This window comes from Prionailurus bengalensis, chromosome B2, assembly GCF_016509475.1.
Source record: "Prionailurus bengalensis isolate Pbe53 chromosome B2, Fcat_Pben_1.1_paternal_pri, whole genome shotgun sequence".
Lineage (NCBI taxonomy): Eukaryota > Metazoa > Chordata > Mammalia > Carnivora > Felidae > Prionailurus > Prionailurus bengalensis.
Window position 1 is genome coordinate 43511695 of NC_057349.1, and position 20165 is coordinate 43531859.

General features: G+C 42.3%; 1 protein-coding gene across 1 annotated transcript; it reads right to left on the minus strand.

Moving 5' to 3' along the window:
* Positions 1 to 7418: 7418 nt before the first annotated feature.
* ENPP5 (ectonucleotide pyrophosphatase/phosphodiesterase family member 5) lies at positions 7419 to 19798 on the minus strand. Its single transcript, XM_043591581.1, has 4 exons — positions 19615 to 19798; positions 15939 to 16802; positions 14054 to 14230; positions 7419 to 9371 (listed from the first exon to the last, which is right to left on the minus strand). The coding sequence occupies exons 2-4, from the start codon at positions 16765 to 16767 to the stop codon at positions 8944 to 8946; spliced, it is 1434 nt and encodes a 477-aa protein (XP_043447516.1). The 5' UTR covers positions 16768 to 16802; positions 19615 to 19798; the 3' UTR covers positions 7419 to 8943.
* Positions 19799 to 20165: the final 367 nt, after the last annotated feature.

Below are 20165 nucleotides of genomic sequence, written 5' to 3' on the forward strand. Positions count from 1 at the left end.
AGTGAATGACTTTGCTTATGATTAAAAAATTTTATGTGAATAAAAACATTTTTACTGTAATTATTAAATATAGAATGCAGTGTTACTGATTTTTTAATTTGTCACCCTGCAAAATACACACACTGTGATAGATGTTGACCTGACCCAGTAATACTGCAAAAATCCACATGGGTGTTCATTAGAGACTTTTTAAATTTTTTATTTATTTATTTTTATTAAGTTTATTTATTTTTGAGACAGAGACAGAGCATGAACCGGGGAGGGGCAGAGAGAGAGGGAGACACAGAATCGAAAGCAGGCTCCAGGCTCTCAGCCATCAGCCCAGAGCCCGATGCGGGGATTGAACTCACAGACCGCGAGATCGTGACCTGAGATGAAGTCGGACGCTTAACCGACTGAGCCACCCAGGTGCCCCTACAGACTTTTTTAAAAGCCAGGATTACGTAAATATTTAACCAAATTTTTATTTATTTTTCTTATTTTTTTAAATATTTATTTTGAGAGAGAGAGGAAATGTGAGCAGGGGAGGGACAGAGAGAGAGAGAGAATCCCAAACAGGCTCTGTGCTGTCAATGCAGAGCCCAGTGTGGGGCTCAAACCCACGAACTGTAAGATCATGAACTGAGCCAAAATCAAGAGTTGGAAGCTTAACTGACTGAGCCATCCAGGTGCCCCCCCCACCCCCAACCAGGTTTTTAAAACAGTGTATAAGTATACAATCTAGCATGAGGACATCATTGGAAAGAAGGCCAAGATAAATTTTGTAGAGCTTCCAAAACTGTAACTTATTCATGTACAGTAGAAGGGAAGAAGTTTGAAAAAGCTGATTACAAAACTCTAGAGGTGAAGGGGGGATTATAGTATTTAAACTATGTTTTGTCAAGAGCCATAGAAGTAGTTAAACTGTGTTTTGTAAATAGGCATACTAATTGAGTACAGATTCCACAAAGTTTTCCTCTAGTAGAGCAGTGATAAACTCATTCCCTATATTCATACTAAGCGAACACTGCTAGGAACTGTGGGAGGAAACGAGTAAAAGGTACTTGGGAAGAGAGCTCTGCCACATCTCACAAGTGGTAAAACTTCTATACCAACAAATTCTGCCTACTCATGGTTTAACTCTTGCTGCTGAGATCCTTGGCTACAGAACCATTTTCGAGGCCGTGTGCTTCCTGAAGTTTGGATGCCAGCGTCACACCTCTTTCCCTGACCCCCAGCTTCCTTGGTGCCTGTACTTGGGTTTTGTTACCGTCCTCCTTCCCCCAACACACACACAAACATGCACAGCTTCAGAGAACAGGAGAATCCAAACGAGCCTGTTGGGTCCTGTCCAGTTAGGCTGCAGAGGACTGGTTTGCTTTTTGGCATAAACCCTTTGGAGTTTCATTTTTCATTGTTCCGTGAATATTTTTTTTAGTTGAATGGTTTGCTTCACATCTTTCAAGAAAAACAAAGACATTAAGGCAAAAACCTCCCACAGAGATGCTGATCAGAACGTGTTCCATATTCTTAATGGATGTGTATGTGCAGGGGGTGGTGGCGGCCGAAATAACTCAAGAGATGTGACTCATCTCCCATGGCCACATTACCTGGCAAGGGCCGAGTCTTACCCAAAAATCAAGCCCGACTGCCAGGCAGGCCTTCTACTTGTCCAGGTATCTTCTACCTCCTTGACTACAGAAATCTGATTTCCACCATTAAACTGAATCCAGGGAGCTCCTCGGGTGACAGCGCCCCAGTGATGGTATACAGATGTCTCCAGTTCAGACTGCCCTCCTGTGGTAAAGAGCTGAGTTGCCAGGGACCCAGTCGGCATTCTTTTCTTCCCTACCAGGCTTACTCAACTTCACTTTCATAGCCGAGGTTGGTGGAAAGGATCAATGGAAATTAACCCCAAAGCAAATCCAGACAACCCCACTCTACAAACATATTTTGTAAAAGGGTTCATACTGGTTAGACCCAGACCCAGTACCAGACTTACACGTTGTTTGAATTTTCCACCGAGGAGAGAGAGGTCTTGTACGCAAAATTTTTGTTAAGCCTTTTTTTTTTTTTTTTTTAATAATAAAAGTTCTGTTTTCAGTAAAATGATGGAGTATGTAATTCAAACCAACCCTCTTGGTGAGGACTCGGAAAAATCTGGACAAAGTATAAAAGACCTGTGCTAAAGCACTGAAAAATTACGAAGAAAGTGAGGGATCAAGAGGCCACAATTCACAAGAAGGGGGAAATGTAAAAAAAAAGGAGCCCCCGATGGCATCTGTAAATTCTGGAAGAGGCAGTGGAGGGCCTGGAAGCCAACATAAAAAACCGGGTGGAAGTGTGGAAGGAGAGAAAACATAGATGAAAAAGAGACCAGCAGAACACTGAAAAATATTAAGCTTACTTTATACTATTTGGCACAAATAAGTTTGGAAATACAGACGAAATGGATAATTTCCTAGGAAAAAGATGAACAACACTGATTTCCGTAGAGAAAGGACATGAAAACAGACCAATTTCTGAATCAGAGATTGGGCAAATTATAAACTATTGTACAACAGGGTACAGACCCCAAAGCTAAGAATCTTGCTCATTGCCTCTTCATTAGGCTTGATTATCAATGTTACATTAGCCTCATAAAACATGTTTTAGAAAAAAAATATGTGGGTTTTTGAGGTGACTATAACATGGACATAAAACCTGATAAAAGCACCCCCCCCCAATGAAACTATAGACCAATACAGAATGGGGAGGGAAACAAAATGGAAACTCAACCATATCAATCACTAAATGTAAATAGACAACATTCCCATTAAATGTCAGAGAGTGTCAGACTGGATGAAAAAAAGAGCCAGCTGATGTAGTCTACCCTTTAAATACAAAGGCAGATTGAAAGTAAAAGGATAAAAATGATACACCATGTAAACTAACCATGTGATAGCTGGAATAAAGTCATCTTCAAGACAAGAATTTTCAGAGATAGGGACATTTCACCACGACAAAAAGACAAATATATCAAGAAGACCATTCTAAGGGTTCATACCTAAAAGCAGAACTTAAAAATTTGTGAATCAGGGGCGTCTTGGTGGCTCAGTCGGTTCAGCGTCTGACTTTGGCTCAGGTCATGATCTCACAGTTTGTGGGTTCAAGCCCCGCGTCGGACTCTGTGCTGACAGCTCGGAGCCTGGAGCCTGCTTTGGATTCTGTGTCTGCCTCTCTCTCTCTGCCCCTCCCCCACTCGCACTCTGTGTCTCTCTCTCAAAAATAAACATTAAAACAAACAAACAAAAAAAGTTCGTGAATCAAAAAGTGATGGAACTCAAGAAAGACTCCATAAACATAACTGAAGAGTTTAGTTCTCCTCTCTTAAATAATTGATACAACTAGACCAAGAAAAAAATCAGTAAGGATGTAGAAGACCTGAGTGGTGATATCAACCATATTCACTTACATGGCATTTAGAGATTACAGCCCCAACCATAAAAGACATGTTCTTTTTCAAGTGCACACGGAGTTATCACCAAGATAGATCATATGCAAGACAATGAAACAAGGCTCAGTAAATAATCTCAAAGGATTGCAGTCTTACAAAGCATGTTTTCTGACCACAATGGATTTATAGATTCAGTAACAATGAGATCTAGAGAAGCCTTGAATATTAAACAATGCACTTCTAAATAGCATACCAAACTCTGTAGAATGTAGCTAATGCAGCACTTAGATAGACATTTCTAACTTTGAATGCTTGTCTTTGAGAGGAAGAAAGGTTCAAAATTAATGATTTAAGCTTCCACTGTAGGAGGCTAGTAAGATGAGGAAAATAATTCAAAGCGAGTGGAAAAAAAGAAATAATAAATATAAAATCAGAATTAATGGGATAGAAAAGACAAATAATAAAGCTAAATTTTGGAATTTTAAATGGTAAAACTGACAAGGCCCTAACAAGATTGACTGAAATAAAAGGGAGGTAGCACAAATTAGTACACAAATTAGTAATATCAGCAATAAAAGAGGGGCCATCACTTCTAGATCCTACTTATTTCAAAAGGATATCATGGAAATGTGCCATTAAGTTTGTCAATTTTGATAAAATGAACCAATTCCTTGCAAAATACAACTAAAACTGATACAAAATCAAATAGAAAATCTTAATAACCTTACGTCTATCACAAAAATTAATTTCTTATCGAAAACATCCCCACAAAGAAAACTCCCAAGTCCAGGTGGTTTCCCTGATTAGTTCTATCACACATTTCTTAAAAAATCATTCATTCATTCATTCATTCATTCATTCACAGAGCAGGCATGCACTCAGGGGAGTAGGGGAGGGGCACAGACAGAGGGAGAGAGAATCCCAAGCAGGCTCTGTGCTGTTAGCATGGAGCCCGATATGGGGCTTGAACTCAGGAAGCTATGAGATCATGAGCTGAAATCGAGTCTAGGCCCTTAACCAACTGAGCCACCCAGGCGCCCCAGTTCTGTCACACATTTAAGGAGGAAATTATTTTACACAAACTCTTACAGGAAATAGAGCAAAAAGAAACATATCCAAACTGGTTTTATGAGACCAGGATGACACTGGTACCCAAATCTGACAAGGATGTTAAAAGAAAACCACAGACCAATTTGCCTATGAGCAAAAATTCTTTAACAAAATACCTAATTGAGTTTGGCAGTTCTGAGTATTTCAAAAGGATAATACACATTAACAAGCAAAGTTTATCCCAGAAGTGCAACATTAGTTTTGATATTTGAAAACCAATGTTAACCTCCATCTTGATAAGAAGGAAAACAAAATCGTGTTAATAAATGCGGAAAAAGCATTTGCCAAAATTTAACATCAATTTATTATTAAAAAACCCCACAAATTTGTAAGAGAACTTCAAGCTGATATATTTGCCACAGGCCTACAGCTAACATCATACTGAATCATATCACAATTATGTAAATATACAACTAATAGACTGAATAGTGAAATACTCAATGCTTTTCTCCTAAAATCCGGAACAAGACAAGGCTGTCCACTATCATCACTTTTATTTAACATTGCATTGGAGGTGCTAGCAACTCAGTAAGGCAAGAAAAAGAAATCACATGACAATCGAAAAATAATAAAACTGTCATACCCACGGATGACAAGATTACATACACAGAAAACCCAAAGGAGTCAGACAAACCAGAAGCTTAATGAAATTGCTTGCTATATGGTCAATATATAAAGATCAAGTGTATTTTTATATATCAACAGAAAATGAAAATTTAAAACTGGGATCATTTATACTGATATCAACAAGCATGAACTATCTCAGGATAAGCCTAACAAAATACATGCAAATTTTTGCACAGGAAATTATAGCATCGAAAGGAATTGAGAAAGACCAAAATAGTAGAAGGCTGTGCATGATTTGGGGTTGAAAGATTCAATATTGTAAAGATCGTCAATTCTCCTCAAATTGGTCACTGCATCCAAACAATTCCAACAGAGTTTTAGTTAATTTTTACCAATTGTATTAACCGACTCAAATTTATGCAGAAAGGTAAAGGGCCAGGGCACCTGGGTGGCTCAGTTGGTTGAGCACCCGACTCTTGACTTTAGCTGTGGTCATGATGTTGAGGTTTGTGGGATCGAGCTCCACATTGGTCTCTGTGCTGACAGCACAGAGCCTGGGTGGCATTCTCTCTCTCTCCCCACCCTCCCCAATAAATAAACATTAAAAAAAAATGCAAAGGGCCAAGACAATTTTGAAGAAAGATAAAGTGATAGCACTTACTCTACCAGATGTCAAGAACCATCATAAAGTTGTAATAATTCAGTATGGTGTTGACACAAGGATAGAAAAAAACAGGAACAGAATTGATGACCTTGGTTAAAACGAAGAATCCGTATACGTGTGGCCGTATTAGACATCCCCTGTGTCTCAAATCCACTCGGCCCACACCTTAACTCCAGTTTCATCCTGGCACAGACCGGCTTCCCACAGAAGCAACCTGACAATGCTGAGCCTTGTTCTTCCTGGCCCGGACACGATGGTGCTGGGTGCCTATGAGCTCACACTTGGAACTTGTGCATACATTACCCAGAAATCCATGGAGTCAATACCCGTGCAGCCACCCCTAACCAGGGGAGGGTTGGGAAGTTGACGGACAAATGTTTTGCATTCCTCAGGCAGACAGTTCTGAGATTTATTCCATAAGGCCCCTCTGAAGGTGCGGTGAGGTTGAGCACCAGTCATAACAGCGGCCAACTCTCCGACTTCTGCTCATATAGGCTTTTCCACAGCTCTTTCACTCCTTGTTCCTCACTCTTGTTTCTTGGGATCAATTCACACAAAAATTGCCTGTATCCAAGCCTAGGTCTCTGCTTTTGGGAAAGTCTAGGCTAAATAGTGGATTTAAAGAATATATCCAACAAAAATGTATCCGTGTACGCACAAAAAAACATGTAAGAGAATACTCAGGGCGGCATTATTCACGGTAACAGCTAACCGGAAATGATTCAAATATCCAAAAACAGAATCCAGATTGTGGTATATTCACATAATGTCATTCCATGAAGCAATGAGAATAAACAAAGCAATGCGCACACAAGGACTTGGAGGAAAGTCACGTGGTCTTGTGTGGAAAAAAACAAACATAAAAGTATATCGTATGATCATAAAAATAGTATTTTTAAGCAGGGGAAAATCTTCCATTGCATTCCAAGTCAGGACAGTGTTTCTTGCAGGCGGCGAGGAGTGATTGGGAAGAGAACTGAGGCTCTTTCTGGAGTGCTGGTAATGGTCTGTTTTCTATTTCTCCTCTAAAGTGACACTTACATGGATTTATTCACTTTTAGAAATATATTTATTTACTTATTTTGAGAGAGTGTGTGTGTGAGCACGAGTGGGGGAAGGAGAAAGAGAGAGAGAGAGAGAGAGAGAGAGAGAGAGAGAGAGAGACTACCAAACAGGCTCCATGCTGAGCCCCATGTGGGGCTTGATCTCACGACCATGAGATCATGACCTGAGCCAGTATCAAGAGTCGGATGCTTAACTGACTGAGCCATCCAGGCACCCAGCCCCAATGCAACTGTACTTAAAACAAATGTTTATTATTTTTGAGAGAGAGAGAATTAGCGGGGGAGGGGCAGAGAGAGAGGGAAACACAATCTGAAGCACGTTCCAGGCTCCAAGCTGTCAGCACAGAGCCTGATGTGGGGCTCAAACTCATGGAACCCAAGATCATGACCTGAGCCAAAGTTGGATGCTTAACCAACTGAGCCACCCAGGTGCCTCACAACTACACTTTTGAAGGGAAAAATATTTCCTTGTTCCTTACATCTGCTCTGTCCTCTATTTCTGGAATACATATACCATTTTACCTGTTCATTAGCCGGCTGGTACATTAATATACACAAAATCACAATACTATCTGTGGGCCATCTGTCTATAAGCTGGGTTTTTGTTTTTTTTTTCCGAAGAAAGCTGTTCTTTCCAGGGTTTTCTCTTTCCTCTAAGAAACTGCAGGTAAACCATAGGTCTCCCCAGCCTGACTACTCCAGAGATCTAAAGCACAGCTTTGGTGGTCGGGATGAGAAGAGCTGAGCGTCCAGGCAGATGATAAAACTACCCGGGTGGTCGAAGCCTGTGACCTTGGCTTCATCTTTGATCTCACGGAGCACCCGGTGAGGGGACATCCAGATATTTCATGAAAATAAGGCTATGATCTCAGCTCCCCTTGCTTGGATACCTGTCCCCTCTAGGGGCTATTTTGCCGATTTCTGCCATCCGGCGTCCTTTAGCACTGCTCTCGGTACAGTGGAAACATCTCAGGCACAGTCCCACCTCATGTTCCTTCCCTAGCTCCTCGCAGCCCTTTTTGAGAACGGAGTGACCTACACAGCTTGAGCTCTGTCTCGCCTGTGGAGCCGCACGTGCTCAAATCTTAAAGATGCTCGTACTCTCTTCCTACACGTTACCAGAAAGAAAAGAAACATCGTTGTATCTATTTTGGTTTTTAATGTGATTAGCAGTGATTCGGTTTTCGAAGGAGCAGAGAATTACAGAACAAGGGAAGACATTGCTGAGGTGGTCCCCGATCTCTTCTGTTCAGAACAGGCCAGTGCTGGACTATGTAGGAAGGACATCTATCTATGTTTATGGTGTCTTCATTATTATATAATCAGAGCAAAATGACTCATCAGAAAATAAGAACAATGAGTTTCATGACAGAAACAGTATGTTCAGGACAAACTTGTCAGCACTTGAGTCTTTTTTTTTTTTTTTTTTTTTAGGAAGCATAAAATGAAAACCCATGTCTTTTAAAAAGAAGTATGAGAAGAAATGCCCACAGATGAGTCCTGCTATTGGGAATGCGTCTTTCCAAACTTCAATGTCATCACATTTAATTTGCAACACTTTTGACTTTCTTCTTGCACTCCCAGTATAAGGGGATAGATTTCTACAGTATTCAGGAATTGTTAGAAATTTCATTCAGCTTGAACAAGAAATAACAAGTATTCTGCGACGTTGGCCGAAAAAATTGTCTTTGTCAACGAAGCTAGAAGACACAATTGTCAATAAAGTGCATTTCGCCTAAAAGTACCCTTTAGGAGAGTAATTTAAAGTGCAATGTATAAGGAACTTTAGATAGTGCAAAGTTGCTAAATATGTACATTGTATGTGCCAAGTCCAAATAAAGCGGGATTTTATCTACCCCTAAGCTGGAGAAAGCCACAGAAATATACTTCCTCATTTTAATCCTTTATAGGTATGGGCATTTGGTCTATGTGTGTGTTTGATGTATGTGTATATGCGTGCGTGTGTATGCGCGCATGTGTGTGTGCGGGGGGGGGGGGGGGGGGCTGTGCCTGTATATGTATGCAACTGTTTACCGATCTGCGCGAATGTCCGAAACTGGTTTCCTAGAATTTGAAACCCTTAAACACGGACAGCATTACACAACCTCCACTTTAAAGTAGCATTAGGCTTGTAGTAGTGGTTGAGCTATTTCAGCCTGCATATCTGGTGAGGCAGGTATTTGACTGCGAATTAAATGTTTGATGAAAATTACAAAAAATACGAGAACCAAAATGCTGCCAAGAGAGACCCCTAGGAAATACGCATACGACGCCTCGTGCTCATCTTCCCTTGGCTTGACCCTACCATGGAGGAGGGTGGGCCTCTGCGTGTAAGGAAACACTCTCGGGGTCGTTGAACTGAGCAGATCCTGGACGCCCCTCAACGACCCGTTGTGTGGCATGCCAGTGATATTGAGCAGGTGGCAGAGTAGCGGGTACAGATCTGTGGAGTTCATGGCTTCTTTTGTGAAATTCTTTCTGAAGGCAGGACCGTGGGCTAAAAATATCGGACGCATTTCTGCTAACGCGTTATCGTAACCGTGGTTGCCTACTGGAAAGATAAGACGAATGGGTAAGTTAGCCAACCAGATGGCATTGATACGAAAGTACGTGGTATCACCAAAGTCTGACCTTGAATGCAACATGTATCTAGTCTGTCTTTTAAAAGAAGATAATCTTTTATGAACAATCTCTGTTGTCGTAAACATCACCATTCACTTTAGAAAATGAAAAGTCACATGATCACAAATCTTTCACGCAGGCTGAAAATACCTGAAACAGCAGAGGAGGAAGAGTAAAGGGCAAAGCTGAGCCAAGTCAGGGGAAAATGAGTGATTTTGTTGTTGTTGTTGTTGTTGTTGTTGTCGTTGTTTTGTGGCAGGTAAACTAATATTCAGCAAATATTTATTCCAATGATGTTCTCAAGATAAAGGGATAAAGGCATTCTTAGTCATAAGGACAACCAATTTATAATTAACCAATGAAAAGGGAAACACAGTAAATTAAGAAAACAAAAGATGCCACAAAAAATCAAACCCCCAGCAACAGCTACAATCCACTAGTGACACTTGGTGGTTCGGATCAGACTACAATTTAGCATTGTGTGCTTGTGTGGCCACACGTAACAACTTTACAAGTCTTCGGATTTATCAAGAGATATAAAATTGATGGACAAAAATTCCTGCATAATAAAAACTGCAACTTAAAGGCATGTGTGCCTGGCGTATCAGGGTGTGAGGGGAAGCAGCCACAGATGGTAAGGTGGCAACCTAAGACAATTGTCAGGGTTTATTTTATCTTATTATTATTATTTTTTTTTTCAACGTTTATTTATTTTTGGGACAGAGAGAGACAGAGCATGAACGGGGGAGGGGCAGAGAGAGAGGGAGACACTGAATCGGAAACAGGCTCCAGGCTCTGAGCCATCAGCCCAGAGCCTGACGCGGGGCTCGAACTCCCGGACCGCGAGATCGTGACCTGGCTGAAGTCGGACGCTTAACCGACTGCGCCACCCAGGCGCCCCTTATTATTATTTTTTAAATTATTATTATTAGTATTTATTTGAGAGAGAGAGTACGAGCTGGAGAGAGGGGCGGGGGGCAGAGAGAGAGAATCTCAAGCAGTGCGACACTCAGCACAGAGCCTGATGCAGGGCTCGATCCCACGACCGACCCTGAGATCGTGATCTGAGCTGAAATAAAGAGTCAGATGCTCAAAGGACTGAACCACCCAGGCACCCCCCCGTCAGAATGTATGTTAAAGGTGGTGAGAATGATTAGCAAATCAGTCTCCATATCCCACATTCACTACAGGGAAATAGGCAACTGGAACACAACACTGCAAAAGAGAAAATCCTAAAACAGCTCCTCCGAAAGTCATGAACTCACCCCGAGTCATCTCCTCAAAGTAGTTCCATATCTGCCTGGCACAATCCATCAGAAGAAGTCATTCTGAATGCCACGACTCTTTTTTGAGTTTATTCAAGTCGAAATAATGTTGGATTTATGACATCACTAATTACCTGACTAGTATTATATGTTATTCTAGCTAATTAATTGATAGTAGCCCTGGGAAATATGCCATTATGTAATTTGTAATGGGCTAGATGATAGCTGTGCTCATTTCCGTGAAAAGTTGGGATCTAGTCTCTCAATCATGAAGGCAAAGATAATTCTCTCATATCACACTTCTTCCTAGAAAATCAGATTTGAAGTGAACTCATGCCTTCTAAACCCTTTCCCATGAATAGGGACTTCATTTTGTAGTGGCCCCAACCATATCTGCTTGATCCAACAGACGATATTTAATAATGGACGCCTGAGGGCAGTGGTTCTCAAACTTCCTTCTGTGTGTGAGACTTCTTGGCTGGGGGACACGTGTAACACAGATTTTTGGGCTCTACCCTCACATTACCTAGTTCCGTAGGTCTGGGTTAGGCCCAAGATTTGCGTTTCTAATGAGTTCCCATGTGATTTGGATACTGCTGGTCCAGGGAACGTATTTGCGAACCACTGCTTTTGGACAGTAGGATTTCGTTCTCTTGTGGAACTCAGGATGAGAAGGAATATACAGGCCAGTACTTATTTGTTGAAGAAATAATTATTTCATATATTCGTTGAATAAATGATAACATGGAGGGGGCACCAGGGTGGCTCAGTTGGGGAAGCATCCAACCCTTGATTTTGGCTCAGGTCATGATCTCACGCTCACTGAGTTTGAGCCCCACATCAGGCTCTGCGCTGACAGCATGGAACCGGCTTGGGACTCTCTCTCTCTCTCTCTCTCAAGATAAATAAAATAATTATGTTGAACATAATATAACATAAATAGGAGCATTATTAAGGTTTTCTACCAAAAATAGGTGCGACCAATCTATTGTGTAATTATAGTGCACCAAACCAAAATTTCAAGAGAGCCCCTTTAAATTTACATTAACTGTAAAGTACAAATCCCCTCAGAGATGGAACAACCCCATCTTCTGAATGCAACTCTTCTAACATAAAAGCTCTCTGCACCATACATAAAAATCTGAAAATCTGAACATACAAAGGCAACAGTTATTCTTGGGGCGCCTGGGTGGCGCAGTCGGTTAAGCGTCCGACTTCAGCCAGGTCACGATCTCGCGGTCCGGGAGTTCGAGCCCCGCGTCGGGCTCTGGGCTGATGGCTCCGAGCCTGGAGCCTGTTTCCGATTCAGTGTCTCCCTCTCTCTCTGCCCCTCCCCCGTTCATGCTCTGTCTCTCTCTGTCCCAAAAATAAATAAACGTTGAAAAAATAAATAAATAAATAAAAGAAAGAAAAAACAAAAGCAACAGTTATTCTCATGCCCCTCCCCTCAATTTTTTTTTTTTGAAAAAAAGAAATGATTTTTAAAGGCTTTCCTAAAACAGCTCCCCTGGTGTGATTAAATATTGGCTTCAGATCCTTATCTGCATGGAACATCTGTTTCGGGAACCAGAAACCATGTTCCTGTATATATGTGCCACTGTGACTCCATATGTACTACAAATGCCATGGCCAGGCAACCGCTTTTCTTTGCGTCAACAGACACGATAGGAACCCAATTCTACCTAAAGGGACATTTCTGTACCTCTCTTGGATATATCAAGGACCAATGCTGAAAAAAACATGTCTATATGGTTTTGATACACTATGTCAAAACTTCCTTCATCATCCAAGTAACAGAGGAGAAACGACTCCTAGTGAACTGGGCAGCAGTCATGTTAATATCCACGTCAACCAGGAAAGCAGAACCTACCCACTCAAGGTAACCCAAAAGGGGGAATTTCATATGGGGACCAGTTACAAAAGTGTTAAGAGCGGAGAAGCACACAGCGATGGCAAGGTTACCCAAGGATGAGGAATAGTAGGAATCTCCTATGTCCCCTTGGCCTCACAGGGCTGGAGAGACAGAAGGGAAGAGGTGGGGTTAACCAGAGCCCAAAAGTCAGGGCTGCCCAGTAGGAGCTCAGGCTGTAGACAGAAAAGTTGTCCAGAGGGAGCTAACAGAGGAAATGAAGTCACTGTTAGAGACACAGCCTAAGATAGAGAACATGGAGGACAAATATCCTGGCTTCTTCCAAACTCCTGCCTCCCAAACTCCTGTGACTGTCTTCTATTGGCCAACTGGTCAACACTTACCAGAAGCCAGTTTGCAAAGGAGCCTGTGAAATTTAGTCTGTAGAAGTCAGTCACTGGCAATACAAAGCAGAGTGGGGAGAGGGCAGGCGGTTTGAAAGCAAATATGCAAATGACAGACCCAATAAAGAAGAGTGAAATCCTATGGATGGCTTTTCCACCTCACTAACTTGTTAAAAGCTATATAAGAAAAAAAGTATACATTAAGGATGGCAGAAAGCACATTATTTTGCATGTTTGCATTTCGAATGGGATTGCCATTGTATCTGACATTTATTCTCCAAAATTACATTGCTAAGTATTAGAAACATATATCTTGATATGTGATTATCCATGCCAGATGCACTTTTTTTTAGAAATGTTTCCAAGGTACAAAACAAAGTTGGCCTATATTTGGTAGAGACAGAAGGGGGGGAAAAAAAAAAAAGAAAAGAAAAGAAAAGAAAAGAAAAGAAAAGAAAAGAAAAGAAAAGAAAAGAAAAGAAAAAGAAGAACACCTAGAAAGCTAATTAAATTAGAATGCAGAAAGATTAAATTATTATGATATCAGAACATAATACAGATGCAGAAAATAATCCAATTTATACATTTCAGTTATGTTTTTCTCAGGAACAGGACAGTTATAATTAGAGCACTCTGCATATAGGGCACTCTGCATATAGGGCACTCTGCATATCTTTGGTCTGACGACTTCAAGAGAAATAAACATTTGGGAGATTACCTCTTTTTTAAAAATTTATGTTCGAGAGAGAGACAGAGACAGAGCATGAGCAGGGGAGGGGCAGAGAGAGAGAGAGAGGGAGACACAGGATCCGGAGCAGGCTCCGGGCTCTGAGCCATCAGCACAGAGCCTGATGTGGGTCTCGAACCTACAAACCCTGACATCATGACCTGAGCCGCAGTTGGATGCTTAACCAACTGAGCTACCCGGGGGGCCCGAGATTACCTCTTTTTAAAGCCCCAGGGATCTTTGATTTGCTATTAATGTATGACACCAACTAGTTATTCGATCAGGAAATAAACTGCTGTATTACCCATAGCCTCTACTTTAGCAAATAACAATGCAGAATGGGAAGACACAATATAACATACTCACACAGAAAGTTGTCTGACTTGTTCTGTAAGATATACCACCCTTCATCAGCCACTGCTATGATCGGTTGAATTCGGCTGTTGTATTTGTAATGCCATCTCTCCGGAATCTCCTCTTTTTTGTAGACAGTGAGATTAGGATGACTGTGAACTAGTGCTTCATAGACTTCATCAAATTTACCTAAAAGAGGAAGGATGCAGAGAGGCACTCAGAACAAGCCCCTGTCCCAGTCAAAGAAACCACCATGGCAACAGGCGTCAAGGAACATTTCTTCCTTGCCGAAACCCCACTGAGGTAAAACGCCAGCAGGCAGAACATAACAAAAGAGAGCCAGATACCTGAGAATCCCTTGAGGAGAGAATCTTGAGGGGGAAACAGACATGATTCATCTTCTGTTGTAAGTGAATTCACTTTACGGAATTGAGAGCACAGTCTATAGAACTAGAAATCTCTAAAGACTTAACCACACACATGCACGTGCGCACACGCACCCCCCAACTGGTGGCACTAAGTCAAATGTCTAGGGCACTGAAATACCCAAATAAAAACAAAGAGCTAAGTTCTGAGAGATACGAGTGCAGAGAGTCTCTAGACCAAAAAATATGCTGATTGGAAGGTGAGAGAGCCATTGAGAAAAGGACAGATTCGCGGTGGAGAGCAGCTTATAAAATAGAAAAGTTCTTCAGTTTTTAAAAAAAAATTATTGATTTCTGTCAGAAAGACAGACAGAACGGGGTGGGGGCGGGGCAGAGAGAGAATCCCAAGCTGGCTCCGCGCTGTCAGCACAGAGCCCGATGCAGGGCTCGAACTCACGAACCATGAAATCGTGACACGAGCTGAAACCAAGAGTTGGACACTTAACGACTGAGCCACCCAGGTGCCCTGAAAAGATTCTTTAAAACCCTGGAGGTGTGGCAAAGTACTCCCTGTGGCTTCAAGCAGCGAATCTGGGACCAGAGCTTTAATCCTTTTCTTGTTTTTTACACTGATTTGTTGGGGCTTCCTCTCTGCCTCCCACCATCCAAACAGGGAACACACTCCAAATTTACAAGGAAAACTGAAGAGTTAATGTGACTTTTCTCAACAAAAAAACTTGCTATTTTATACTGAATTTGTTAAAAAGTCTGTGCACAGGTGCCTACGTAGATCTTAACATTCACCGTTTCGTATTCCCTTGTAAGGAATGTAATGCTCATTTGTGAGGCATTTGGTTTTTCAAAATCTGGTCTCATTTGATACCTAAGTTAACTCTAGATGGTGACAAAACAGAAGGCAAAAGTCCGACTTTTGCTCTGCACTTCCTTTGTGAACTGGGGTGTTAAACCTGAGTTTGTTCACCCGTCTTTACAATCGAACTAACACTTAGGTGACGAGGTTGGTATGAGGCTTTGAGGAAAGGTTTGTAAAAAGTTCAGGGTGTTGTTATTACTTCCTCTACTTATAGACAGGAAAAACAAATCTTCAGATTGGCCAACGCTTTCTCCTTCCCATACTGCACTGCTTCCCTATTAAGTGGGTCCTGCAAAAGGATCCATAGAAAGCTTTAGAGCTTCCATAAAATCACTGGAATTGCACGCAATTTCTACACGTTTTTCCATCTCAATTTTTCTGAGAAAGGAGGCTGTAGCTCTCATCATATTCAGTGACTCCAAAATGGTTAAATCCATCTGCCGTAAGTATATAGAGGACATCAATTTCAATATTCTTGGAAAAAGTGAAAAACCATGCCGACGGAAGAGATTTTGTCTTTTCAGAGTCTAAGGGTTAAATCCCAGAATATTACCAACGCACAGGCACGCATATTTAAATTACAGAAACAAAAATTCCCCTCTCCACTGCACTGGGCACAAGTAGCCCCAGCCCCAGACGGCCACCCGGTCAGACTTACCTTCTTTTGGCAAGATGGCCGCTACTGGAGATTGGTCGATCAGAATATAGTGGTCTTTATCCAGATACTGATCAAGTTCTATTACTCTTTCTTCAGAGCACTGGGTCATTCCGTGATCGCTCGTGATAATTAGGTTCAGAATGTTCCACAACTTTGCCTTCTTCAGCATTTGTATGAGATATCCCAACTTCTTGTCAATATCCGAAATGACAGGCTCCATGAGCGGACTCTCGGGTCCCAAATGGTGGCCCATATCATCGGGGTCTTCCCAGTAAAGAAGCCCGAGATTTATGGGCTCTTTTGATGTAAACCATTCAATAATTTTGGCAACTCTATCTTCAAATGAGACAGATTCATTGTAAGGCATGTAGTGAGTAGGAAAGCTATTATGTATTTTTACATCTGCTCCAGGCCACATGGCTGCACCACTAGAATGTCCTGCCTTCTGATTTGTGATCCATATTGGTGTTGCTTCCTCCCAAAACTCAGAATCATAAATGGTCATGTTATCCAAGGAGAAAGATTTATTCAGAATAGGATCAAACATGTCATTAGCAACAATCCCATGATTCTCTGCAAAGAGGCCAGTTACCAAAGTATAATGGTTAGGGTAGGTCTTTGTGATAAAAATATTAGTAACTTGCTTCACATGAACACCATATTTCATGACATAATGAAAATGGGGTGTTGGAACTCTATATAAGTAATCCCAACGGAATCCATCAAATGAAACCAGAAGAACCTTTTGCTGGTCTGGTTGGAGGGAAAATGTAATTGAAAATATTAATGCAGCAAGTATGAAGGATACCCAGAGAAGTTTTGCAGTCATTTTCAAAGTATGTGATCAGTTCAGTGCAAGATAATCTGTATAAAAAACATATAGAAGTTAATGGCAATAATTTTTTTTTTTGTATACTTAATACCTTACCCACAACTGTCAGTGATGGTACCTAGGAATCCCAGTAAGACCATAAACCACAGCCTGTGAGAATTACGTTGCGCCATTTCAAACAAGAGACCGGGGCTACCTGCATAATAAAACTAAGTTTAGTTGCATTTTAGAAACTTCTCCTTCCCAAGAATTTTAAAACATTTCTCAAAGTAATCACTTAACTAAACTCCCCAAATATCATTTGAAAATAGGATGTCATTTACTTTTTTCTTAATGTTTACTAATTTAAAAAAAATTTTTTTTTTTACGTTTATTTATTTTTGAGACAGAGAGAGACAGAGCATGAACGGGGGAGGGTCAGAGAGAGGGAGACACAGAATCCGAAACAGGCTCCAGGCTCTGAGCTGTCAGCACAGAGCTCGACGCGGGGCTTGAACTCACGGACCGCGAGATCATGACCTGAGCCAAAGTCGGCGGCTTAACCGACTGAGCCACCCAGGCGCCCCAATGTTTATTAATTTTTGAGAGAGCTAGCGTGAGCAGGGTAGAGGCAGAGAGGAGACACAGGATCCGAAGTGGGCTCTGTGCTGACAGCAGAGAGCTAGAGACGGGGCTCGAACTCTCAAGTTCATGACCTGAGCCAAAGTTGGAAGCTCAACGGACTGGGCCACCCAGGTGCCCCTGATGTCATTTACTTTTAAGAAAAACTAAAGCTTTCAGAAACTTTTGCAGGGGACCCAGACTTCTGACTTCTGGTCAGAAAAAATTATATAGTCAAATACCTATGAACACATATTTATCATTATGGTTAGACCAACTACAGGAACCTAGAAATAAGGAAGTACCATTAGCAAATCCAACAATAATGCTTTAAACACACACACACACACACACACCTCTATTTTCAAAGCCAAGGCCTTATGTTTGGTTCGTCATGGTTAGGGATATTACTGGAAAAAGGAGAAAATAGATGAACTTGTTCTTCTGAAGTGACATAAAATTTGTGACACTCAAATATACTTGTGAAATGTAATCTGCATTCATTTAATAATTAAAGCCATAGCGTTCTTAAAAAACTAAAACAATTAGTTTCTGAATTAAGTACAAACAGAAACATAATTCTGCAATTTGGTGTTGACTCTCCTGATGCTAAAATTCACCCACACTTAATCTTAGGGATACGTGAGAAAAAGGCACTTGACAGGATTAAAGGCTCTCCTTGGGTCAAGGTTGTTGAGTGGCTGGTTGTTTAAAATCTGCATAGACTTCTAAAAAGCGGTTATGCTATTCAAGAAAGCTAAGAAAACACAATATGGATAAGCAAGACATATGTAAATTCTGTCAGCTCTCAATGGGCTTGCGCATCAAACAGGATCTTTGGTTCCCTCCTTTCCTTGTCCCTTCTTGCATGAAGGTGTTTATAAGCCCACCAAAACCTGGATCCATCCACACTTTGTGCCAAGAAGTCTCCCGAATTCAGCTTTTGCCACCTTCCTAATTTGAATATGCTGAAGATACTTTTTTTTTTAATGTTTATTTATTTTTGAGAAAGAAAAAGAGACAGACTTCTAGTGGGGGAGGGGCTGAGAGCCAGGGAGACACAGAATCTGAAGCATGCTCCAGGATTCTCCAGGATTCGAGCTGTCAGCACAGAGCCCGATGCGGGGCTGGAACTCACAAACTGCGAGGACCTGAGTCGAAGTCAGACGCTCAACTGAGCCACCCAGGCAACCCGAACATGCTGAAGATATTTTTAAAACTCAAACACAGATCCTGTCTTGCCTCCTTGCTATATTACAAGTACAGGTAAATAAAAACGGCTCAGCATGCTCACTTTGCTTTCAGATGCAGTAAATTTTAACTATGATTTCACCACACCTAGAACATTACCTAAACCGAAATTGCTTTAGGTACTGGTCTCCACACAATGGTTCAAAAATTAAATTTAAAACACTCTTTTCTCAAATGACCATAATGTTGCCAGCTCTGGAAGGAACGTTACAAATCAGTTCCAATAAGGAACTGCAAATATATTGACTACCATCTGGCTGAGGATGCTGTTTCCTCTCCCCTCTTCTGTTCTCCTTCACCTTCCAAACACAAGGAAGTCTGTTATGAAACAAATATAATTTAAGGCTAATAAAACAATCAGCTACATGAGACACCTGATTTTTCCTCTAAGTAAATTAATCTAGCAACTGTGGTAAGCAGGAAAGAGCTCCTTTCCTGGACAAAGGAAAATAAACAAAGGCTAAGTGTTGCCTACAGCTTAGGAAGGTTTGGTAAGAACCAACATTATCACATCGATGACATAAAGCAATAAACAGAGAGGTGGGGGGTAGGGATGAAAGAAATCTCAGATTTCGTTTCTTCCATACACAAAATGCTGCACGGTGCAGTGGAATCCCTCGTTCTGGGTCCGGATTTCACCTGGCTGCTGTCCAGTTCCTCCTCCCCTCCAATCCTTCCACCACAGACAGCCTTAGAAATAGAGGAAAGGGGCGCCTAGAAACGGGGAGAAGGAGTCCGTGTGTATCGGGGGAAGAGACGTCGAGAGAACGAAGTAGCGCCCCATCTCCTCCCCTGGGATTCCATCCTAGTCACTGGGAAGGGGCGCGGGTACGGTGCGTTCCCAATTCGTAGACCTCTACCGACGGAAGCCGGCCGGTGACCCCACGTGGCTTGTGCGCTTGTGCAATGGAAAGTGGGGGGAGAGGTCTGAGAGGACCACAGGACCCGTGTGAGTCCCCTCGGGGCAAGCCGCCCACTCCCCTGGACTCTTACCCTCGCAGCGATCCGGATGGTCCGCATGGGCTTGGGACACCTGGAGGGTGAGTCTGGAGGGGCCTCCCTCCAGCAGACCCGTGCGGAGAGCTGGGAGGTGGCGAAAGCGAGCGGCGCCCCTTGAACTTGCAGCAGCTCACCTGCAGCCGCCTCCGGGCAGAGCACCTGACCAGCACCGCCTCCCGGCCGCAGGTCCCGCCTCTTGGCTGCCATTGGCTGCGGTAGGACAGTTCCCTCTGCCGGGCTCCTGGGAGTCGCTGCACAGCCTGTCAATCAGCGGGACCAGGGGGCGGGCGCTGCTTGCGTTAGGAGGGTGAAGGGGCCACAGTCCTCGGGAGCAGAGGGTCACGGGGAGGCCCCAGGGGCGGGGCGAATGTGCCCCGCGATCGGCTCCAGCTGAAGTCCGCTCTCAGCCGGGTCACGCAGCCTCCTGCGGTGTGCCTTTAACTAGCCCGGCAGTTTGTGTTGTAGTCGGTGATGCAGAAAGGTTATAAAACGCTACCCCAGTGGTTTGTCAACACCGTTTTGGTTAAAAGTACTTTTATTCTCTT